Source organism: Mesoplodon densirostris, chromosome 12 (assembly GCF_025265405.1).
Source record: "Mesoplodon densirostris isolate mMesDen1 chromosome 12, mMesDen1 primary haplotype, whole genome shotgun sequence".
Classification (NCBI taxonomy): domain Eukaryota; kingdom Metazoa; phylum Chordata; class Mammalia; order Artiodactyla; family Ziphiidae; genus Mesoplodon; species Mesoplodon densirostris.
The window spans coordinates 43027789-43053778 of record NC_082672.1 but is presented as its reverse complement, the minus strand read 5'-3'; the positions used below and the strand labels follow the sequence as shown (position 1 = coordinate 43053778).

The window sequence follows — 25990 nt, the reverse complement described above, 5'->3', positions numbered from 1 at the left end:
TCCTGTCTTGCTAGTTGTTTGGCATAGGGTGTCCTGCACTGTAGCTTGCTGGTCGTTGAGTGAAGCTGGGTGCTGGTGTTGAGATGGAGATCTCTGGAAGATTTTCGCCGTTTGATATTATGTGGAGCTGGGAGGTCTCCTGTGGACCAGTGTCCTGAAGTTCGCTCTCCCACCTCAGAGGCACAGCACTGACTCCTGGCTCCTCAATTTGGGATGATTTGTTGTCTATTCATGTATTCCACAGATGCAGGGTACATGAAGTTGATTGTGGAGCTTTAATCCGCTGCTTCTGAGGCTGCTGGGAGAGGTTTCCCTTTCTCTTCTGTGTTCTCACAGCTCCTGGGTCTCAGCTTTGGATTTGGCCCCGCCTCTGCGTGCAGGTCGCCGGAGGGCGTCTGTTCTTCGCTCAGACAGGACAGGGTTAAAGGAGCAGCCTCTTCGGGGACTCTGGCTCACTCAGGCCGGGCGGGAGGGAGGGGCACGGAGTGCGGGGCGAGCCTGCAGCGGCAGAGGTCGGCGTGACGTTGCACCAGCCCGAGGCGCACCGTGCTTTCTCCCATGGAAGCCGCCCCTGGATCCCGGGACCCCGGCAGTGGCAGGCTGCACAGGCTCCCGGAAGGGCGGTGTGGACAGTGACCTGCGCTCGCACACAGGCTTTTTGGCGGCGGTAGCAGCAGCCCCAGCGTCCCACGCCCGTCTCTGGGCTCCGCGCTTTCAGCCGCGACTCGCGCCCGTCTCTGGAGCTCCTTTACGCGGCGCTCTTAATCCCCTCTCCTCGTGCACCGGGAAACCAAGAGGGAAGAAAAAGTCTCCTGCCTCTTCGGCAGCTCCAGAGTTTTCCCGGACTCCCTCCCGGCTAGCTGTGGCACACTAGCCCCCTTCAGGCTGAGTTCTCGCCGCCAGTCCCAGTCCTCTCCCTGCGCTCTGACGGAAGCCCGAGCCTCAGCTCCAGCGCCGCCCGCCCCGGCGGGGGAGCAGACAAGCCTCTCGGGCTGGTGAGTGCCGCTTGGCACCGCTCTTCTGTGCGGGAATCTCTCTGCTTTGCCCTACCCAGGTATGTGGGGAGTTTCTTGCCTTTTGGGAGGTCTGGGGTCTTCTGCCAGCGTTCAGTAGGTGTTCTGTAGGAGTTGTTCCACGTGTAGCTGTATTTCTCCAGATTATGCTCTCTTCTTCTGAATACCCTTTACTAACTTCTTTCTCACTGCATTTTGAGCAAAATTTAGATGCCCTGCTGACTTCTAAGGGCCTGACAACTTTCCTGAATGCCTATGTCCTATGGCTCTATTGACTGAAAAAAATGCACCACCTAAAAGTTGAGAGTCATATTTTATTCGACATTCTTAGGACTTCAAGCCTGGGAGACAGCATCTCAGATAAATGCTGAGAAAACTGTTCCAAAGCGGAAGGGGGGAGACCAGGAGATAGAGGAGTTTTTGCAACAACACCAGTCTTTCCCAAAGTCATATTACAGATTAAGTTCTTCAAGTTAGTTTTAGTCGGTCTCCCACGATAGACTGGAAACTGGGAACAGAGTTATATCCATTTTATTTGTCACCGTATCCCCAGCACATGATACATAATAGGAACTCGGTAAGCATTTTTTGAAGGGATGGATATGATATTTAGGGTGATATTTAGGGTCTCAGATCATGGTTAAGCTCAGTTATTAAATGAATAATTACTGAGCTATTAGTTGCTGAGTCTATTACTAATAGTTACTGAGTCTATTAGTTTCATAGGGCTGCTGTAACAGATTACCACAAACTTTGGTGGCTTGAAACAAACAGACATTTATTCTCTCACAGTTCTGGGGTCAGAAGTTCGAAATCAGTTTCACTGGGCCAAGACTAAGGTTCAGCAGAGCCATGTTCCAACTGGAGGCTCTAGGCTCTAGAGAATCTGTTCTTTCTTCCAGCTTTTGTTGTTGCCAGCACTCCTTGGCCTGTGGCTCTATCACTCGTCTTTAAGGCCAGCATCTGCAAATATCTCTTCTCTGTCTTCACATCCCCTTCTTCTCTGCGAGTCTGAAATCTTCCTCTGCTCCCTCTTGTAAGATACATGTGACTGCATTTCAGGCCCACCTGAATAACCCAGATGTATTAGTCTGCTCTGGCCACCATAACAAAATACCATAAGCTGGGTGGCTTGGACAACAGAAATTTGTCACACATTTGAAGGCTGGAAGTCCCAGATCAGAGTCCAGCAGGGTTCAGTTTCTGGTGAGGGCTTTCTTCCTGGCTTGCAGACAACTGCCTTCTCACATCTTCGCATGGCCTTTCCTCCGTGTGTACACATGAGGGGGGAGCGCAGGGCGGTGGGAGAGAGAGCTCTCTGATCTCTTCTCATAAGGACACTAATCCACCTTTATGACCTCCTTTAACTTTAATTACCTTAATGGAGGCCCCATCTCTAAATACAGATACATTGGGGGTCATGGCTTCAATATACAAATTTGTTGGGGGGGGTACACAATTCAGTCCATAGCACCCAGGATAATCTGTCATCTCAAACTCCTTAATCACATCTGCAAAGACCCTTTTTCCAAATAGGGTAACCAACATTCACAGGTTCCAGGGATTAGGATGTGAATATACTTTGGGGTCCACTTTAAAGCTTAGCACAATGAGGAAGCAAAATTAATTGCTAAACTTACATATACTTAGGGCTGCTCAAACGTGATTTATGTCAATGGGGAGCAATTGCTCAAAGTTAATAAACAAGGTAAAGCAGAATAGGAATTTATGAGGACTTATATAATTATCATTGTAAGAAAACTCAAGATAAATATGTCCAGACACTGAGCCTATAAGCCAGGGGGTTATTATTTGCATTGCCAAAAAAGCCTTCCTCTCCAGATGGATTGATTGTCTCTTCTTTTAAGTTGCCAATTCTATAAATGCATTTTCAGTTCAACTTGATTTATGCTGAAGTTTTCAGAGAGGGCTATTGAGGAAGGTTTTTTTTATCTATCTTTGCTTTAGCATTTACTTCTTGTGATATAAAGATAACAATATAGCTGACATTTATTGAACATTTACTATGTGCCAAGAACTGCACCAAACATGCATTTCATTTAATGCTCACAACAGTCCCATATGGCAGGTACTATTATTATCCTTTGTTAACTGATGCGTGACCAGAGGTATAGAGAAGTAAGGAACTTGTCCAAGACCATAGCAAGGAGGTGGCAAACAGGTATGCAAACCCCAGCATTCTGACTCTAGAGCTTGTACTGTGAACCACCACTTGATATGGCCTGGAAAATATCATTAAACACTCCATTTCTAAAACTTGCCATGGAGAGAAATTGTTATGAAAGTTTATGTAAGCATCTAGCCCTTTAATATAACAGATTTTTGTGTTGTTAATAGTCAGGGTTATCCAGAGAAATAGAACCAATAGGGTGTGTGTGTGTGTGTGTGTGTGTGTGTGTGTGTGTGTGTGTGTGTGTGTGTGTGTGTGTGTGTGTGTGTGTGTGTGTGTGTGTGTGTGTGTGTGTGTGTGTGTGTGTGTGTGTGTGTGTGTGTGTGTGTATCTATCTTTATCTCTATCTCTACATAGTCCTATCTATCCATCTTCCAATCTAGAGCTAGAGAGATAGAGAGATGGATTTATTTTAAGGAAGTGTCACATGTGATTGTAGAGGCTGGCAAGCTTGAAATCTGGAGGGCAGCCTGGCAGGCTGGAGTCCCAGGGAAGAATTGGTGTTGCAGCTTGAGTCCAAAGGCAGAATTTCTTCTTCCTCGGGGACCTCAGTCTTTTTCTCTTAAGACCATCAACTGATTGAATGAAGCCCATCCACATTATGGAGGGTAATCTGCTTTACTCAGAGTCCACTGAGTTAAATGTTAATTTCATCTAAAAATTATCTTCACAGCAACCTCCAGACTGATGTTTGACCAAATATCTAGGCACAATGACTTAGCCAAGCTGACCCATAAAATTAACTGTCACAGGTCTACCTCTTCTCAACCTGGCACCCATATACACATCTCCTTAAATCATACTTAATCTCAAAATAAAGACAATAACAAGATGGTACTTTTGCCCAACATGATACAACTAGCCTGCACACAACTGAAAACACACTAACCTTTTCCCTAGAAAAGGATGCAAACATCTCGGGGGATGTTCACTCTTCTTCTTGATGTCCTGTAACTTAAATACTGTGGTGTAAAATCAATACATCTTATCTGATAAGGGGATAAGAGAAGGGAGAAAACAAAGGTATTTTATACACACACACTGACAACCATATTAATAACAAAATAAGGAGTAAATACTCGTGACAATTACAGTCCTCATTTCTGTAACTGCTCATGCTGCTGTAGCTGGTACTTATAACTCCCTTCTTCCAGTACCCGTTCTCTACTCCACTTGTCGTCAGCGAGTACCTCGGCCAACCACGTAGTTCTTTACCTGGTGGGGTGACCCAGCCTTCATTCCTAAAGAGTCCGAGCCATTAGTAGTCCTGCCTGGATTGGGTTGTTGAAGGTTTCCATTGACTTCAATCACAGGCCATGGTAATACAAAGAGATGCCTAGGAGATCTGTAATCCAGACGTACTCTTACCTCCATCATGAAGTAGCAGCCCAATTTCCCCTTGGTAACCGAGGCCAACCACCCCAGCACAGTGACAAGAACTCCCTTCTTTGTTCATTGAGAAGCATGAGGAGCCCAAAGTGGCTGGGTGCCAATCTTAACTTTCAGTTCAGTGTAATCATTGTGTGTCTCCTGGTGAAAATGTTCCTCCCTTTGGAACTAAGACTTTTATTTATTTTTTATTTTATTTTTTTGCGGTACGTGGGCCTCTCACTGTTGTGGCCTCTCCCGTTGCGGAGCACAGGCTCCGGACGCACAGGCTCAGCGGCCATGGCTCACGGGCCCAGCCGCTCCGTGGCATGTGGGATCTTCCCGGACCGGGGCACGAAACCGTGTCCCCTGCATCGGCAGGCGGACTCTCAACCACTGTGCCACCAGGGAAGCCCGGAACTAAGACTTTTAGATCAGCAGAGCATAAGGTTGCAGTGATAGGAAGCAAAATTTTACCAGTGGATCACTAGGAAAAAGTGAATGGTGCCACTCCCGTTTCCATCTCTTGATTCCACTGTAATGGAACAGATGTTCTTTGAGGTGTATTGAGCTGCAATACTATCACTTCCATAAATTAAGATCTTTCACCTGCTTTAAAATTCAGTCCCTTGCAAAATCACTCCAGCCCAGTGTATACCCCTGTGTTGTGTAGAGAGAAAATAGATCTCATGTGATGCAAGAGTCCAAACATGAGAGTGAAGGCCACTGCTCGGTGTACCTCACACACAAATGTTATCCTTTCTTGACTAGTGATAATAAGAACGAGTCGTGGGAAGGAGACATATGTGAGCCATCGAATGGCCTTTGTTGTAAGTGAGCCTGTAATTAAACATTCCCACAGACAAGCCCCCTTTTATTCCACTTCCGGCTTGGCTATGAAGGTCTTCTGCTGGACTTCAGAGAATAGAAATCTGCATGAATGAGGATTTCTAACAATTCATCAAACCAAGTGAAAATGTCTGTTTGTCATATAAAAGATAGTGGCAGGAATCCATTTTTAGCTCCTTGTTGCTGTACTCATGTGTGAAATTACCCACAGGGGAAGATATTTGCCTGTAAAAGAACCCTTATTGGCCTTAGATGTGATTGGCTGCACATAATATACTGCCAAATGAATTGGTTTTGCAAACCAAACAGAAGGCCTCATAAACTGAACTCAGATTGCAAGGAGGACGTAGCCTTGCCCCGAGTGACAGAGTCAGGCCACGGAGAGGCAAGGGCCCTGGTTGCTGCTTCTCTCCTTAACAATATGATATTTGGAGGATAAGCTGTTTCCCAAGTTTTTAAATCTTAGTGATATCTTGGTTTTCTGATATGGATAGAGAGACCATTTGGCATTTTGACTAAGGTACTCATTGGTTTATTTTCTGTCTCAATTAGATTAGCATGAATTTGGGATTATTTCCTCTCTCCTAATTGGAGAAAGAATGTGGAAGGAGGCGTGGAGGTCAGTATTCTTAGTCCCTAAAAACAACCAATTTCAGTGTCTGTTGATAGACTGTGTGCCATGCCCACATTTGGTATTTTCCATGCTATGACTTAGAAAAAAGAAATATTGCAATATTTAGCCAGAGAAATTTAGCCCCTTTTTATTTCCTTAAAAACAAAAAAGAATGAAGAAAAAAGAGAAGGAAGAGAAATAAGAGGAGACAAGACTAGGAGACAAAGCAATAATGAGGCAGGTCCAAAGAATTTGAAAAAGCTTGGGCCTCTGAGGGGAATTTACTTCCAGTTCAGTCAACTCAGAAGCAGAACTTTTGCATTTTTAATGCCCTTAATAGTAATAAAAATGATCTTGTTAGGTTAGTGCAGAGCCAGAATTAGGAGGTCAAGTACCAACTTGTTTATGTTGGTGTTTCTGTGGAGCCAGATCTGTCTAGTTTCCTTGCCCTGAATAGCAATTGACTCAGATTCAGCAGCAGTAGATCAGGACCAGGCAGAGCCTTTTGTCACAGGATCCCACCCAGGTCACAGCTGACAGCCTGCCCAGCAATGACCAGCTTCCTCTGGTCTTCTTCTCCCCACCATTCCACTCCCAGGTTCAAGATGTGGTCCACAGCCCTCTTATACTCACACAGCTGCTGAGAGATGTGTTTTCATTGGTGAGTTGTCCTCTCCCTCCCGGCCCAGGACACTCAGCAGATTGGCTGTGATCCACAGGGTCCATCTTTCAACCCACATATCAAGTGGGGACCCAAGAGACCTTGGGCTCCCCTTTTAGTTACAAAATCCAATTTTACCTACCCATAATATTTGGACTTAAAAACTCCACGATGGCAGCATTATCTTTAATTATAATTCATTCTTTTTTTTTTGAAGAATTAATGGATTGATTCTTTTTTTTAATTAATTTATTTTTGGCTGTGTTGGGTCTTCATCGCTGCGCATGGGCTTTCTCTAGTTGCGGTGAGCAGGGGATACTCTTCATTGCAGTGCTAGGGCTTCTCATTGCTGTGGCTTCTCTCGTTGCGGAGCATGGGCTCTAGGCATGTGGACTTCAGTAGTTGTGGCTCCTGGGCTCAGTAGTTGTGGCATGCGGGCTCTAGAGCTCAGGCTCAGTAGTTGTGGCACCCGGGCTTAGCTGCTCCGCGGCATGTGGGATCTTCCTGGACCAGGGCTTGAACCCGTGTCCCCTGCATTGGCAGGTGGATTCTTAACCACTTCGCCACCAGGAATGTCCCATGATTCATTCTTTTAATTGGTATTTTGCTTAACTTTGTCACTGATGTGTCTTTAAATTATCCTGGTACCTAAGATCTCCAAACTGTGTAATCTGATTCTGTTTGAAACAGAATTGGGCTTATTTATTCCTTTTAGTCTAGAAATCTTGGTTAGATGTGCCAGTTGATTTGGCTTTATATGTGCATTTTATATCATGGACTGTGGTAGTATAGGGGAGAAGACACTTTGTTTTACACTGCAGAGTATTCAGGACAGTTTCCCAAATTTAATTAAAAGTCTAATTTTTCCCAGGCATAACTTGCTGCTGAAATTGCCAGGCCAATCTCTCTACATGGAAATTCTTCCCAGCAGCTCTTGAACCTCACCTTTACCAGCCTGTGCATATAACCTTGGGAATGACCAGTCACTGCTTTCATGGTTCTACTTACCCATGATTGCATTGACTTCTGAAGCAACTGCTAAATTTGTAGATTCCCAGACTCTACCTTAGATGTTTTCTGCTACAGAGTTTAAAATGTGGAAAGGTTTGATTACATCTGTGTCTGTTTAAAAGAATAAACTTGAATAAGAACTAGAAAGGAAATCATTATTGTGGCCACATGTCCTTTGTATATGTGAAATACTTCCACGTCAAAAGCCATGTCTAAGGCAAATTAGAAATATCCTTGAATTCATTTCTGAGAAGCTTCCTTATGCAGTTGAGAGACCAGTTTCAACTCCTTTGCTCACCTGCTATACATGAGAAGCCTTCAGGGGTGGTGTTCTTTCAGGCTACTCAGCTTCTCTCAAGAAAAGTTCAGAAGGCGGATCCTATCTAATTTGACCTTATTTTCTCCCTTCTTCAAATTGTATTTTCTCTGAGCTTCCTCAGCTCTCCAAGTTAGACCTAAATTGGATTTAAATCTAAATCTCCCCTTCTTCTCAGATAACTTCAGGAGCTTTATCCAAGTCTCATTCCCCTGAACCCCACTTTCCTAGGAAACCCACCAACTGCTCTTTTCCATGTCTTTCTTCCACCTCTCACAAGCGACATAGTTTCTGATTCCAACGAACCTTCGTTTTTTTTTTTTGGTGACAGAACTGCCATACATCTCTCTTTAAGAACTAAGAGAATCTTTTAACGTTTCATTACCTATTAAATCAAAATTAGTTCTGGTCACTAATAGGCCCAAGTGGAGTCACTGAGCAAAAACAACCAGTCTAACATCAGGAACCTTGTAAAAGCCATGTTACACAGAGGCATACACCATAAAAGCCCTCTTTTAACGTGCACTCTCCGGGAAAGAAGGAAAAACCAGGCCCTCCATGTAGAGGCAGTTGGTACACACGTTCAGTGAAAATAGAGCTTTAATCCACAGTCACTTCATGCCCTACCTCACGCCTCTCTGTGGTTGCCCACGTTCTCCTCTGCTTACCCCACCATCTTTTAGTCAACCCAAAAAAGAACACCTCCCTTAAAAACTGCCCTCTTCCTCACATAGTATAGTTGATATATTTATAAATATACTTTAAAATGGCTTTCAAACCATGTGGTTTTCTACTTGTATAGATTTAGGCCCATTAAAGTCATTCGTTTATTAAAACTCAAATTAGATGTTTAATACCAAAACTAAAATGAAAATTTGGTCTGTCCCTAACTGATGTGCTGAATGTCCCATTAGCTAACTAGTAATTATATGGAGATGCCAGCTGGCTAAGAGCTAGGTTTCATCCCTAGTTGGAGGTTAAAGAGCTTGGTGCAGATTTATCATCAGTCTTCCAAGCCACCCCATTCTGAATAATGGCTTGTGTCCCAGTCAGATCACTTTAAGCAACACGCAAACATTCTCCTTATGTACAGCAACTGCTTTCTGATCCTTGCTAGCAGTGAGACCCGTCAAGATGGAAAAAGGCTAGAGAAAAGTCAGTAGTGTGTGCAGTGTGGTAGTGAGAAAGGGTGTATCCTTTTTCAGCTTCTCAAAATTACAAGTCAGATAAAATGCAGGCAAAAGTGCAGCACCGAACACACAGCATCTTCTGACGGGCTACAGTTGACTGTGGTGAGGACCACGGCGTACACTTCAGACAGCGGCCTGTATCTTAAAGAGAGGCAGCAAACCTCTACCTGAAACTCACCATATCTGTCACTGGGAGATGGCTTTCCAAGAACTAGGCATGAGTATTTCTTTGCAGTAAACAAACTAAGCAGCCTAGAATATACAGAATTTTTGTTTGATTGATTGGTTTTTTTAAACAATTGCCCTATCAGGATAAGTGCAACCTCCAGAACTGAGGGTCATCCAATTAGTTACCCCTGTTAAATTTTCTTTTTTCTTGTCAATCTATAAAGAGGAGAAAAATGAAACTTTTTCTTACTTTTTAAAATACAAAGCCTTTCAGTAATTACTTTTAACATTCAGTATTTCTCCAGATTAATCTAATGCTTGCGTTACTGCTCCCATTTTGGGTTTGTGCGTTAAATGAAAACTTTCTCTACTGACTATTAATAAAACCCCTTGGGTGACTTCCAAGATGCCTCTGTCATATAAAATTCCATTCTGTCTGTACTTTGAACAATTTTAGAGTGAATTCTGTAGGATTAAATGGAAATGCATTGTAAGTAAGGTATGTGTTGTCATTCTAAAGCTGTGTCCCAGGAAGACACTTTGTAGTGGTTTTATCACTCAACTTGATAGTTCCATGCCCCAAAAATGATTGATTCAGGTATTATTTTCTACATTGGCAAAGGCATTAGCTTTACAAAAAATGGCTAATGTCATATTGATCAAGTCAGAATATAGGAGCCAAAATTAGAAATTGAGAATTCAAATCCTTCTCATGCCCTGTATCAGATCCTTTCCTGTCTCCACATTATTTCAGTTGCCAAATCCTGTCCACCCCAAGTTTATGAAACTTCCTCTGCCAGTCCTCTGGTCAGCAGCCTACAATCTTCTACCCAGACTCTTGCCTTCTGCATTACTCCTCCCAGTTCACTGTCTTATCACTCTCCTCCAACTGATCACAGGTTTGATGACTTTTGGAGTCAATGATTAAGCATCAGTGCTATGACTTCCCTTTCAAGGAGTCTTTGTTTAGCATTTTATGTATGAGAGATGACGGTGGATTGAGTTGAAAGCTAAAACATTTGAAATACACTATGGGTACAGGCTGACTTTGTTATGGTTTCTTTCTTTAGTACGAAACTTTAATTAATTCATTAATTCATTCAAAATGTAAACAAAGAGCAAATAACACTTAGTAGATGCCTACACTATGCCAGGCTCTGCACTTGACACTGGTCAAGAACGACACAGTCCTGTAGTCAAAGGACTATAGGAGAAAGCCAATTTCATCAATGATTATACAAGAGTATTGTAACAGTCTTATATGTAAGGTCATTGATGATAAGATAGTGCTGTAATAATAATAACAATGGAGCCAATATAGGTTGAACACTCACTGCAAGGTAGGCAGTAGGATGAGTGCTTCACATGCTTTTCCTAATTTTATCCTTATAACAACTCTATAGAGTAGGTACAATTATTATCCCCACTATACTGATAAGGAAACTTGGACCTTGAAAAAAGTTGTCCACAATGACAGCCAGAGAGGAGTGGGGCTAGATTTGTATCCCATTTGTGGTTATAATGCAGTTCTAATCTCAGAGCCCCATTCTTAATCTCTCGGCCTTCATCTGCTGCAACAGGGGCGGCCTCACACCCAAGACCTGAAAAGCTCTCACTGGAAACTGGAGGTGCATGAGGGGATTTTTGAAAATGAGGGTCATTAACAAAATATTTGAAATGTTGCTAATGTTAGGAACAAGCTCATTTCATTTGCCAAAGTTTCAGGTAAAGGATGAAGCTCTTGAATGTAGAACTTCAGGAAGCAAATTTGGGGGTAAATAAGTTTTCTGAGATCATATACAGCAGTCCTGAGTTAGTGGTCTTCTTTTGCTACCATTTTGTTTTTACAAACAAATTCATAAAGAAAAAAATTATTCTCACTGGGAAAAACTGAATTAATCAAGCTAATTAAGTGAAGCTGTTACAAGCTGAGTCTAGTATACAAATCCATCTGAGAAAGTATTATCATATGAGTGTGAAGGATAAAGGACTTATAGGACAGGGTGAGGAGTGCTGTAGAAAATCAGAAAGTGATCTTTAGTCTTAACTACCTTGCTGCTGCTAAAGAGAGAGAGAGAGAGAGAGACAGGTAAAAAACAAAACAAAACAAAACAAAACATCATAGCAGGAATTTTTAACCACAGGAATATTTTTTCTAAGTGCCATTTTCAAAACCACCTTTCCTATTATTGAGCATTATAGCCACCTTTTAACTCTTTCTTATAACATTGCAACTTAACTTTATAGACTCTGTTTCCTTTTCCTGTTTTCCTTTCTTCCAGCTTCCAATTAATTTTTGTCTTTTTTTTTTTTACCAGTTTTTAGTTCTTTTACAGTATGAGCATAAAAAATAAAATAGGAAAATCAAATTGATCCTTTTTTCCCAATGGATGCAAGATGTAGTCAAGATGGGACAACAGCTGTCAACTACAATGGGAGTTGGTAGGCCATAAGTGCATTGCATTGTTTTAATCTATCTGTACCTCTGTTTCTTCACTGAGACTATTAAGTCCTTGATGGTAAGGACCATATGTTTTCATTTCTCTTTCCCCAGCACATAGTTCAAAATTTGATACAGAGAAGACATAGAAGAAAACTATTGGTTGAATGAAGGAGTGAATGAATGAATGAAACAAGAGAAATGGCAACACTCATGCTGTTACCTCCCTCTCCCCCACTAACTACTCAAGTAATTCCAGAATAACTACTCAAGGCCCAGAAGGTGTAGTTTTTTTCAAAAACATATGTAAATTCTCAGGGAAGTTGTATACACCAATATTTTCTTTTTTTTTCACCACAAAGCTCTGAGTTGTCGAGCAGTAGTTTAGGAACAGAACGCTATATATCCATCTCTATTTGGTTTTGTTTTTAGATTAATGGAGCAAGAATGAAATGTTATACTACTTCTTTCTATCCACGGATAATCTAATCTTGCAAAGACAGTTACCAAAGTCAATAACAATTCCTACTCAGAAGACAAATAGTGTCTGAATTGGATTAAGGTGAAACAAAAGTGCCTGATGCAGCCGTGTCAGTGAGGGACTCAGTGTTTATGGCTTCATTACAACCTTAAGTGGAATATCTCTATTTCTTCCATGTTTAATGAAGTCACAAACAACCAACTCTTTGTTGAGTGATATTGGAGAGTATTTGCTTTTAACTTGTATTTTAATTCGTGATTAACTAACTAACTCCCTCTCACATCAGGTACTCAGATGGGTGCTTTAGGGACAATTAGCTGAGTGTTCCTCTGTGTTAGCCAGAGAGTCAAGAAACAAGATAAGGAGAATCAGTAAGACCACGACAAGGTAGAAGAGAACATCCACCTTCCGTCAAGATCCTCGGCCGACGCATCGAGCCGCCTGCCACGGCTGTGCTCCCATCCCTGTGCCTCACTCGGGGGTAAGTGCTTCTGCTCTGGCTGCTAAGTGACTTGGCTGTTGTGTCGTTTAGTTTTCAGGACTGTATCTCCTGTCTTTCTTCACCATCCTCCTCGGCCTGGTGCTGTACTCCTCCACCTCCACATACATAGCCCAGGACCCCCGCGTTTACAAGCAGTTCCGCAATCCTTCGGGACCCGTCGTGGACTTACCAGCCACAGCTCAGGTGGAGCCTTCAGTCACCTACACCAGCCTGGGCCAGGAGACTGAAGACGAGCCCCACGTTCGTGTGGCCTAGGACGACACCCTCCCAGCCCACTGAGGACACCTCCGCGGCCGTGTGTCCGCCCGTCATCTCTGTTTTGTACATAGAGAAAGGTATTTATTAGGTGCGGTTTACACAGGTGGACTGCAAGGTAGCGAATCTGAAAGCCTGTAAAAGGCATAAGCTAAACATCCCTGGAGACACAGGCTGTGATCCACCTGACCTGGGGAGATGCCTAGCTAGTGTGTATCCTGGTCACAACCCCCCTGCATTAATTACTGTGAAAATGTTTGAATCAAAAGCAAGTATTCACGTTTGTATTATTACGGTTACTGTTACTACACCGACTTCCAGGAGGAGGTTTTGTACTCCTGATGGGAACTCTCACCAGACCCACTCACATGTAGTTAACATCAATCCCACTTTTCTATGGCGAGTCACTTTTTAAGAATCACACTTTATTTTTGTGCACAGTCTCTGAGTGCTGCATGCCACAGGAGCTCCACCCTATGACGCTTCCTTATCCTAGGGACCTGGGGGCTCGCAGTTTCCTCTGTTACCTGTTGGATTGCCTGCTCAATATGTATTTTGTGCTGTGACCCTTGTGGGGAGTGGCAACTGACCATATAATTCTCTATTCTAGGAATAGATATAAAACAAACATTTTAGCCTTTTTATATTTCAATCTCTGATTACTCCAGGCCATTGCCTTTCTGTTGTGCCACATGATTCTGCTAATCAAGTCCCTGTAATAACAGGATAAGGAAAGTTCCGTTTCTGTGGCTTATGGGAAACCCCAGAAATAATATTATTTGTGCTTAGGGCAATACATTTTTTTTCATCTTTCTGCTCCTCCCTATGTTCCCTCGTCAAAAAATATATTTGGTTTTCCTTTTTCCCCCTAGATTTCTTTAGTGATAATATGGAAATCAATCAAGGCATTGGGAAAAGCCATGGGCCTCTGCCCTCTTGTGTGACACCCTTTTTGAAATACACCAGCATGGGAAGTAACCTTTATTGTGGAGTGTCATTGGTTGTTTGGCCTCCCAACAAAGTCAGGGTGCTGATGTGGAACAGTCTCTGACGATAGTTTGATTGATCTGGCCATTTTGTAGTGGTAAAAATGCCACCAATGAAAAAGTCTGGCATTGTGGTCATATTTGGCACCCATTCAATAGCGGAATATATCACACAACATTCTTATGGATACAGAGAATATTACAGGGTCCTGATAAGGCTTTGAGGGGTATGTCACTAGTCTAATTTTGTTGCCCTTAAAATAGCCCTTTCTTCAAACACAGAAAATCAAGAAACACCACAAACCTCTATGATTTACAATAGACTCTACATGTCAGTACGTGCAATAGTCTTTACCTTTGGCTGGCTTCAATACGATTCAAAAAGATCCTCCATAGAGTTACGGCGTTTGTAAAGGGAAAATAGATGCTTTGGGCAATTCAAATCAATACATCTTAAGCAAGCAAAGCAAAACATCAGTGGGGTCTCTGTAAGGTAGAGAACAGATTGCAGCTTAGTCAGGATTTCCATAGTAGCCTGAACAAGGCCTAAATATGGCTTGCAGAAGCATCCCATGCTGTCCGCCAGCATCCACGTGACACTTCTGCCTGCCCTCTACCCTAGGACAGGTAGTCCTGCCCTTGGAGTTGGAGCAGACAAACTATCTTTTCTGACATGCAGATTTTATGCTCATCTCTGTTCAATCCCCTTAGAAACATGTTTTATTTTCAGTGAAAAAAAAATCACCATTAAAGCTCTATCAAGTTAAAAGAACTTTGCCAATGTTTGCTCTCTGCTACCTTTTAAACCAATTAAATACCTTTCTCTGAATATTTTGTCCATTCAGATCTGAAGACCTTTAAAGACTGTGGTTTTATTTTTGTGTTTACATTCCTTTGGTTTGCATAATTTGCTTGATTTATTGCATTTTTAGTATTTATTTTAAGCCAAATGTTTTAGTCTTTTTTATTCATTTTTATGACACTAATTTGTAGACGCTTAGTAAAGTCTTATGAGAAATAAGTGGATGAAAGTATTTCCAAGTCGACTCAGTGGACTGGGAATTTTTTTCAAATTTAAATTTCAAAAGGGTTTGCAAATCAGTGGATGGCTACAAGTTGCCATCTGAATTATTTTCTAGGATATTTTAATTGACTCCACTGTATGGAAACAAGTGTGAATGTTAAGGTGAACTCACTGTATACCCTTTACCATCCAACGTCCTTGTACACGAGATTTTCATGTCACTGGGGTAGCTCACTGTGTTGGTTCTTCTCCATTTAGAAAGGCTGATAACGTACCGAATTGTCTTGAGATCAGGAGTTCCAGATTGACCCTTTGGGGAAAAAAGAAAATAGCAAGAAACAAACTCTTTTTCCGTGTAAAAACATCGATCCTTTGGGAGTGGGGTGGGAAATGGGGGTAGGACATCATAAACTCTAGCTGTTTGAGTTTCTGAAATTTCATAACCTCAGTAGACACCAGCAAAAATTTCAGCTTTTCAGTCCACCACCAACCACTCTCTCCTCCACAAATGAGACTTTAGCAACTTGTCTAGAATTTGGTTGGGTAAGCAAACCTTAGCTCTCCTAAGTGGTGGTCCTCACTTACTCAATGACAACTTGCACTGGGGATAGTGCTCGCCTTGGTCACACTTTCCCACAGCTCCGAACTCTGAAATACACAACCAGGTAGAACAAGCAATGGAAAAATTTGCACCACTGTGTCCCATGAAAATGTTTCAATGTTTAGTTTAGGTATTGCTAACTTGTGCTATTAACCTTTTGACAAGCGTGTAGTATTGTTTGTTTTGGGTTTGTTTTTGATTTGTAACCATTTAGTAATCCCCAGCTAGCTACCAGTACAGATTTTACCCCATGGGTAGGATTCTACTGTCAAGCCACGTAACAAAGCACACTAATCCAGACACTGCAAATGGAAAATATGAACCAAAAAGGAAATTGACACCGATAAGTTGAACAAACTCTCCATTTTTGATATTTGCATGCTCCCCTATGGACTGGCTGTGGCAATGTAATGCCTGTATAATGTTTTCAAATAAAAATAAATGCTTTATGAAAGCACAGAGTTCTTGGTTTTCTTGAGTGTTTGTCTGCACTATGACAACCAGGGAAGCAGCTCCTGTGGGATGCTAGAAATAGCAACGAAAGTAGATAGCAGGGTACATGTCAAAATAAAAACCAGAAAGAAAATATTTCCAAATTAGGAAGGGCACAGTTGGTCTCAGAGCTGTAGCTTCGAAAAGCCAAATTAAACACATTTGTAATTTGCAAAATTAATTATTTATCTAGGTACTTAAGGAGGCTCTGGGGCTACAACCTCTAAGCCCACATTTAAAACACATGTAGGACAATTATAAATTTACCCCCAAGAAACAATTTCTCATAAAGAAGAAAGTTTTGTGTAAGCTGCCCTCGGCACAATGCCAGACACAAAGAAAGAGCATTAACATTTATAAAGCAAGACTGTGTTTCTGCTCTGAACTTACACAGCATCTTGTCATGGTCACTTCTCCACTAACTGCAGTCACCCAGTAATTTTAAGTACCGAGAAACAATTGTATATAAAGTTACATGTTCTTGTCATTTATGTTCATAATCAGACCTCAAAAATTAAATGAGCTAAAAAGACTGTGCGTCCGAGTTATATATTTAAAATCTTAAAAGAAAAACAGTCATTTTTCAAGGAAAAATAGGAGCAGTGGCACACAGCCTTTATACAGGGTTCTTAAGTAGAGATCCGTTGCGATCTGCTTTTATAAGTACAACAGTACTGCACCTCACATAAATAATTTGTTTAAACAGCGTGATTCAGTTTAAAAAAGTTTTTTCCTTGAGAAATGTAACTCTTTCTCTAAAGTATTGTTTATTTTTATTTAGTAAACCCTTTGATAAAAGATGAAATACAGTTGAACTTCAACTCAGTCTGTGTCTAAGTGTCCAACAATTCTAAATTATTGGGGTCCACATAGTATACCTAATAAACATATATGTCATGTTTAGTCTGTCTTCCCAGTGAATTATCATTTTCTTAAGAGAAAGAATTGGGTTTCCTAAATGCTTGGAAGTTCTTGCAAAGGGAAACTAAGGCAGTACTTTAATGGTTTTTGTGATCATTAGCATGAAGAAAAAGAGAAACAAGTAAAATTCAGCAAGTGAGCTGTAAGTACTGTGTTATCTTGGTGTTCCATAGGAAAACAAATTGAATATCTGCAATAATAGGGACTGAAATCAAATCCAGCTGATCTATTTTCAGGGCCCACGAAACACCTTGCTCATGGAAGGCTCTCATACATCTTTTTTTAATGGAATCTAACTTCTAAATCAGAAATACAAAGTACAAGGCTAAGATATTCTATTACAAAATATTCCCCTTTTCCTTCTACAACTAAGTACTTTTTTTCTGTAAAATTCCTGTTCTTGGAAAGAAAGGCATCACGAGGTCCAATTAAACCACCCTTGAATTTTTTAACAAACCCTTAAAATGTTAGTCTATTCCTTCAGGTTGACCCTGGGATAAAAAACAACAAAGTGAAGTTCTTTTTTCACTTGCAAATAGTGTTTTTGAATGCATAACATTGCTTCTTAATTATGTACACTGATCTTTTTTCTTTCTCCTCTTCCTTTTTTCTTTGATTTTTAAAATTTCTTTTTCTTTTTTCTTTCTGCGAACATAAACAGAGGACTCATTCTGGGCCACCTACTCAGCCTCTGTCCATTATTCTCTATGTGGTCAAAAATGTTTAATTCAAAAAAAAATTATAATACAGCTGGAAAGCCCCACACCTACCAGATGGCCTTTCATTAGTGCCTGAAAGGACAAGGCATTGTGTGTCACTTTTTAGACAGCCAGGCAAGTCGCCTCCAAACGACACTGCAACCTGATTAACAGGGAAAACTAATGATCAGAGGGAGGAGGACCCTGGGAATAGACTAAAATTAGGGGCTTCCATCTGGATAGACAAAGGCCTGGTGTAATATGACTAAATCTCTAAAAGCATGAAAGTGAGCTTGTTCACTAGGCCTCAGTGTTAGAGCTGGGAACCATCCCATAATGCTTGAAGGATAATTTCAGGATGGATAAAGAGAAATATTACTTTTTACACAACGGGGAGTAATCTTCCTGAACTCATTACCCCACAGTGATCGCACTGGCTGAGAATGTGTTATGTCACCAAATAGATGAGAGTGCTACAATCAGGCAGTCAATAGGCTGTGTAATTCATTATCCAATCCATCAAGCAGGCACTCAGTAATTATGCCTGGACAACAGGTCCACAGACCCAGTCTGTTGCAGGCAAACCTGGCTGTGTGGTCACACTGGCTTTAAGAGGCATTACACCAGTACATCCCCGACCCCGGGAACTTGGCAGCACTGTGGATAGCTAGGTCTTTGGGCCGCTAGATGTCGCTGTCTGAGTTAAAACATCAAGATGACCACCTGCCCGCAGTGGTGAGGTTGCTATTGGATTCTCCACTCCTGGGGCGCAGCCCTGGTCTAGGTTCTCACCTTAATGTTCACGCTTCCTCCTCCCAAACGTCTGTGGTCAGGGGTGGTGAAGTGAGAGAAGTTCCAGTGGTAACATCTCGAACATCTTCACCACTGTGTCATTGCTAAATGTGTAAAAAAGTAAAAGAGCAAGAGAGAAACGTGAGGCTAAAGGAAGCAGTATTGCTGGAATTATTCAGAAGTAAATTACACTCGAGGGCAACACACCCATCCATTTCAAGAAATGCTGAGTGACAGATAAATGTGTGCATGCATGAATTCCTCATGGGAGGAAGTAGATCCCCAGGTGCTGAAGAGCACATGCCTCATGGCGGTGGGTCAAAAGCCTTCTGCACCTGACATTTCCCCCAACAGTGTCCACAAATGCCATTTCTGGGATTTGGGGCTAAAAGGTTGAAACATGGGGTGATACCTTCTTTTGTGCAATGTTGGGTCTCATTCCTGCCTTTCTTGCCCTTGTCTTTGTAGGTGAGGAGAATTACTTCCATAGTACCTGAAGAGGTTTGATAAATTTTAAGTAGTAGTAATAATTGCAGTTTCACAGATGGTTGGCCACTTGCCAATTTCACAGTAAACTAGAAAAGCAGTTAAGAAAATCTGCTTGTTCTTAAAATGACTACTTTTCTAAATGAAATTATTAAAGAGGGAGGAAATGGGCTATTCACTGGAATAATCAAAACAGTCCCATTGAATGGACTTGAGGACACGGGGAGGGGGAAGGGTAAGCTGGGACAAAGTGAGAGAGTGGCATGGACATACATACACTACCAAATGTAAAACAGCTAGTGGGAAGCAGCCGCATAGCACAGGGAGATCAGCTCAGAGCTTTGTGTCCACCTAGAGGGGTGGGATAGGGAGGGTGGGAGGGAGGCTCAAGAGGAAGGGGATATGGGGATATATGTATATGTATAGCTGATTCACTTTGTTATAAAGCAGAAACTAACACACCACTGTAAAGCACTTATACTCCAATAAAGATGTTAAAAATAAAAACAAAAACAGTCTCATTATGGGACTCCCTGTGAAATTTTGTTTGAATTCTCTAATACAGTTTTGGGCATTAAATAGGATTTTAAAAGCTAAATAGGTCACTCATGCATAAATGGTTGAGTGAATCACATAACTGCTTTATGGGCCCCATGATTCTGCCTATCAGGCTGCATTTTAATTAAAAGGAAAATTGTCAGGGATAGAGGACAACTTAATGTGAGGAGTTTGGTGTCATAGTTGAAGACTGAGACTTCACTTGACATTCAGTTTTCAATTCATAATTATGACCTCCAAACAACTGTGAAGTTCATCTTCATTTCAGTCACAAGCCTAGACACAGAATCTGAGAGCTAGCGGGAACACTGGTGATCATTCTGTTCAAAATCTCCAGTCATGTCATGGCATCTAAGAGTGGAGATGGTTTAATTGAAAAGATGTTTAGCCTGGAGAAGCTATAGCCTTGTTCATCACTGGCAAAATTTGGTAGATAACAATATAGTGTGTGGTACTTCTGTAAAAGAGGCTGCTCTGTGATCACCAGAAACCAGTGTCAGAGAGCTAATGCAGATCCTTCTCGTTAAGGGGCCAGGCAGCTTGTTAGGCAGCTTGAATAAATGGTCCTTAGGAGGATCCCTATTTCCAACCAACTCCGGAAGTGGAATCCCAAAGAGAAAAGAAAGGAAAAGCACCCAGTACATGCCCAAGCTAGACTGCCTTTGCCCTTTGGATTGAATCCATCCAGCTAAATACACAGATGGGAAATTCTTCCTCTGCTACTCCTATTCAACATACAAGTGTAAGAGGGGTCCTTGGGACTGGCTTTGCCTGTGATACTCCCCAAACCAGACGAACTACTTAGAGCTGCAATGGTCTATCTGCAACTGCTGTGCCAGAGTTGAGAGCTCACTGCTTCCCTGGGGGGATTTCCAACTCCCAGACACCCACTAGCCCTCACTCCTATATTCTCCAATAACCTATGGCAGGTCAGCATCACTAGTGAGGCCACCACCCTTGGGAAACAAGTTACCTGCCATTGAATGAAGACCCGACTGCACTCAAAGGTGAAGAAGCTTCTATTTTCCTCCTTAATGGCACAACAGAAACCACTCAGTCCAGTGGCCCCTGGAATGCAAGGATGGGGGGAAATAAAAGTCATTGAACAAGAGATCATGGTAACTGAAGCTTTCAATTATTTTAAGCAAAATTTGCCCCTGTCTGCCCGGAGGCACCAGAGTCTCTTTAGAGCCCTCAGGGCTCTGTGGGGTCACCACCCTCTACTCCTGGGTTAACTGGGTGAAAACACCCTTTTACTATTTCTCCTGTGGTTGGTCGAATGGATTGCTTCTGTTTATAATAGAATCTCCTTTCCTTGATTCTTGACATTGTAAAGGAATAGATTTTTATGTACTAATGTAATTTTGATTATTTACATTATCATGATAAAATAGAAAGTCTTCTTTAGGGTACAACGCAATTTCCATCTGTTTCTAATGTGATTGTACCAGCATCCGAGCTTTGGCATCACACTACTTCGGTCTACTCCTCCTGAAGTGACTGACCCAGCTTCACGGCAGCATCCACGTCTGCTGCCATCTTCTTAGCTTCGTCTTTCTACTTCATTAATTCATTCTTGCTCACTGCTTCTTTGAGCATTTCAGGAAAATGGTTTTCTTTACTTTAGAACTCAACTGTATTTGATCTTTTGTCTTTAAAATCATTTAAGAAAAGGACGAAACTCTACAGAGCATGAATGATCGTATCTCAGATACTGTATCTAGGCTGCATGCACATTTGCTTTAAAAATTAGAATAGAATTAGGTTTTTTAACATCACACTGCATGTTCATTAAATGAAAATAGTCTAGGTCCTAAATTACAATGATTTAAAAATTGCATAATATTTTTAATTTAGAATTATTATTTTTCTAATGTCCTTACCTGTCAACACCATACTTCAAGATTCCCATATTAGCAAAACACTGTGAAACGTTTTACTGCTGGTGGAGTTGGTTTATGACATACATCCTGCAGAATGAACTTATTTTCTTCAATTTCACTTTCTCTTGCATTTTCACTTCCAACATTTAAAAAAAAATTTTTTTACACTATTCTTTTATTCATCCAAGGAAACGTTCTTGAGAGGAAGTTGTGACCAAAAAGATAATGTGGAGATAATTATAGCAAATAATTCAGTGTTATCCTTATGACAAAGAACTGAAAGTTTTTTTCCTTATACATTTTATCCTTAGAAGAACAGAGTAATAAGTAAAAGTATTAATATTGGAGTTGAAAATCTAAAAAACAAGGCAATAAATGTAGGCCCCTCCAAATAAAACTAAATAAAAGTTTTGGTGAAAGTCAGATGTTTTACTCCAATCCAGGTTCTGCCCTTAACTGGCCCATTTGCAGCAAATGGACAGAAGTAAACAGGATTCCTGACAGGCCTAGCTCATCTCATATATTCAGCCAAGGTAGCAAAAACGGGTGCCAGCAAAACTTTGTGCCTACAAAGAGGCCAAGTCAAGACACGGTAACATCAACATAATAAAGGCCATATATGACAAACACACAGCCAACATTGTTCTCAATGGTGAAAAACTGAAAGCATTTCCTCTAAGATCAGGAACAAGACAAGGTTGTCCACTCTCACCACTATTATTCAACATAGTTTTGGAAGTTTTAGCCACAGCAATCAAAGACAAAAGAGAAATAGAAGGAAACCAGATAGGAAAAGAAGAAGTAAAGCTGTCACTGTTTGCAGGTGACATGATACTATACATAGAGAATCCTAAAAACGCTACCAGAAAACTACTAGAGCTAATCAGTGAATTTGGTAAAGTAGCAGGATACAAAATTAATGCAGAGAAATCTCTTGCATTCCTATACCCCAATGATGAAAAATCTGAAAGAGAAATTGAGAAAACACTCCCATTTACCGTTGCAACAAAAAGAATAAAATACCTAGGAATAAACCTACCTAAGGAGACAAAAGACCTGTATGCAGAAAAATATAAGCCACTGATGAAAAAAATTACAGATGATACAAACAGATGGAGAGATATACCATGTTCTTGGATTGGAAGAATCAACATTTTGAAAATGACTCTACTACCCAAAGCAATCTACAGATTCAATGCAATCCCTATCAAACTACCACTGGCATTTTTCACAGAACTAGAACAAAAAATTTCACAATTTGTATGGAAACACAAAAGACCCTGAATAGCCAAAGCAATATTGAAAATGAAAAATGGAGCTGGAGGAATCAGGCTCCCTGACTTCAGAGTATACTACAAAGCTATGGTAATCAAGGCAGTATGGTACTGGCACAAAAACAGAAAGATAGATCAATGGAACAGGATAGAAAGCCCAGAGATAAACCCACACACATATGGTCACCTTATCTTTAATAAAGGAGGCAGGAATGTACAGTGGAGAAAGGACAGCCTCTTCAATAAGTGGTGCTGGGAAAACTGGACAGGGACATGTAAAAGTATGAGATTAGATCACTCCCTAACACCATACACAAAAATAAGCTCAAAATGGATTAAAGACCTAAATGTAAGGCCAGAAACTATCAAAATCTTAGAGGAAAACATAGGCAGAACACTCTATGACATAAATCACAGCCAGATCCTTTTTGACCCACTTCCTAGAGAAATGGAAATAAAGACAAAAATAAACACATGGGACCTAACGAAACTTAAAAGCTTTTGCACAGCAAAGGAAACCATAAACAAGACCAAAAGACAACCCTCAGAATGGGAGAAAATATTTGAAAATGAAGCAACTGACAAAGGATTCATCTCCAAAATTTGTAAGCAGCTTATGCAGCTCAATAACAATAAAACAAACAACCCAATCCAAAAATGGGCAAAAAAACAAAAAAACAAAAATGGGCAGAAGACCTAAATAGACATTTCTCCACAGAATATATACAGACTGCCAACAAACACATGAAAGAATGCTCAACATCTTTAATCATTAGAGAAATGCAAATCAAAACTACAATGAGATATCATCTCACACCAGTCAGAATGGCCATCATCAAAAAATCTAGAAACAATAAATGCTGGAGAGGGTGTGGAAAAAAGGGAACGCTCTTGCACTGCTGGTGGGAATGTGAATTGGTACAGCCGCTATGGAGAACAGTATGGAGGTTCCTTAAAAAACTACAAACAGAACTACCATATGACCCAACAATCCCACTAGTGGGCATACACCCTGAGAAAACCATAATTCAAAAACAGTCATGTACCAAAATGTTCACTGCAGCTCTATTTACAATAGCCAGGAGATGGAAACAACCTAAGTGTCCATCATCGGATGAATGGATAAAGAAGATGTGGCACATATATACAATGGAATATTACTCAGCCATAAAAAGAAACGAAATTCAGCTATTTGTAATGAGGTGGATAGACCTAGAGTCTGTCATACAGAGTGAAGTAAGTCAAAGAGAAGGACAAATACCGTATGCTAACACATATATATGGAATTTAAGAAGAAAAAAAATGTCATGAAAAACCTAGGGGTAAGACAGGAATAAAGACACAGAACTACTAGAGAATGGACTTGAGGATATGGCGGGGGGGGAAGGGTAAGCTGTGACAAAGCGAAAGAGAGGCATGGACATATATACACTACCAAATGTAAGGTAGATAGCTATTGGGAAGTAGCCGCATAGCACAGGGAGATCAGCTCGGTGCTTTGTGACCCCCTGGAGGGGTGGGATAGGGAAGGTGGGACAGAGACGCAAGAGGGAGGGTATACGGGAACATATGTATAACTGATTCATTTTGTTATAAAGCAGAAACTAACATACCATTGTTAAGCAATTATACTCCAATAAAGATGTAAAAAAAAAAAAAAGATCCTTTTTGACCCACCTCCTAGAGAAACAGAAATAAAAACAAAAATAAACAAATGGGACCTAATGAAACCTGAAAGCTTTTGCACAGCAAAGGAAACCATAAAGAAGACGAAAAGGGGCTTCCCTGGTGGCGCAGTGGTTGGGAATCTGCCTGCCAATGCAGGGGACGCGGGTTCGAGCCCTGGTCTGGAAAGGTCCCACATGCCGTGGAGCAACTGGACCCGTGAGCCACAACTACTGAGCCTGCGTTTCTGGAGCCTGTGCTCCGCAACAAGAGAGGCCACAACAGTGAGAGGCCCGCGCACAGCAATGAAGAGTGGCCCCCTCTCGCCGCAACTAGAGAAAGCCCTCACACAGAAATGAAGACCCAACACAGCCAAAAATAAAAAAATAATTAATTAAAATTAAAAAAAAAAAAAAAAAAGAAGACGAAAAGACAACCCTTAGAATGGGAGAACATATTTGCAAATGAAGCAACTGACAAAGGACTAATCTCCAAAATTTACAAGCAGCTCATGCAACTCAATATCAAAAAAAAAAAAAAACAACCCAGTCCAAAAAATGGGCAGAAGACCTAAATAGACATTTCTCCAAAGAAGATATACAAATTGCCAACAAAAACATGAAAGAATGCTCAACATCACTAATCATTAGAGAAATGCAAATCAAAACTACAATGAAGTATCACCTCACACCAGTCAAAATGTGCATCATCAAAAAATCTACAAACAATAAATGCTGGAGAGGGTGTGGAGAAAAGTGAACCCTTTTGCACTGTTGGTGGAAATGTAAATTGATGCAGCCACTATGGAGAACAGTATGGAGGTTCCTTAAAAAACTAAAAATAGAACTACCATACAACCCAGCAGTCACACTCCTGGGCATATACCCTGAGAAAACCATAATTCAAAAAGAGTCATGTACCACAATATTCATTGAAGCTCTATTTACAGTAGCCAGGACATTGAAGCAACCTAAGTGTCCATCAACAGATGAATGGATAAAGAAGATGTGGCACATATATATAGTGGAGTATTACTCAGCCATAAAAAGAAACGAAATTGAGTTATTTGTAGTGAGGTGGATGGACATAGAGTCTGTCATACCAAGTGGAGTAAGTCAGAAAGAGAAAAACAAATACCATATGTTAACACATATATATGGAATCTAAAAAAAAAGAAATGGTTATGAAGAACCTAGGGGCAGGACAGGAATAATGACACAGATATAGAGAATGGATTTGAGGACACAGGGATGGGGAAGGGTAAGCTGGGATGAAGTGAGAGCGTGTCATGGACTAATATATACACCACCAAATGTAAAATAGCTAGTGGGAAGAAGCTGCATAGCACAGGGAGATCAGCTCGGTGCTTTGTGACCACCTAGAGGGGTGGGATAGGGAGGGTGGGAGAGAGATGCAAGAGGGAGGAGATATGGGGATATTTGTATATGTATAGCTGATTCACTTTGTTATAAAGCAGAAACTAACACACCATTGTAAAGCAATTATCCTCCAATAAAGATGTTTAAAAAAAAAAAAAAAGGACACGGTAAGA

General features: G+C 41.1%; 1 protein-coding gene across 2 annotated transcripts in view; it reads left to right on the top strand.

Annotated features, from left to right (window-relative positions):
- Positions 1–14909, top strand: part of SLC35F1 (solute carrier family 35 member F1) — a 416917-nt gene extending 402008 nt beyond the window's left edge. For both annotated transcript variants that reach the window (XM_060114691.1, XM_060114692.1), the window contains exon 8: positions 12834–14909. In XM_060114691.1, coding sequence (XP_059970674.1) covers positions 12834–13058 — 225 coding nt within the window. In that variant the 3' untranslated portion in view covers positions 13059–14909. The remainder of the gene's footprint in view (positions 1–12833) is intronic.
- The last annotated feature ends 11081 nt before the right edge of the window (positions 14910–25990 follow it).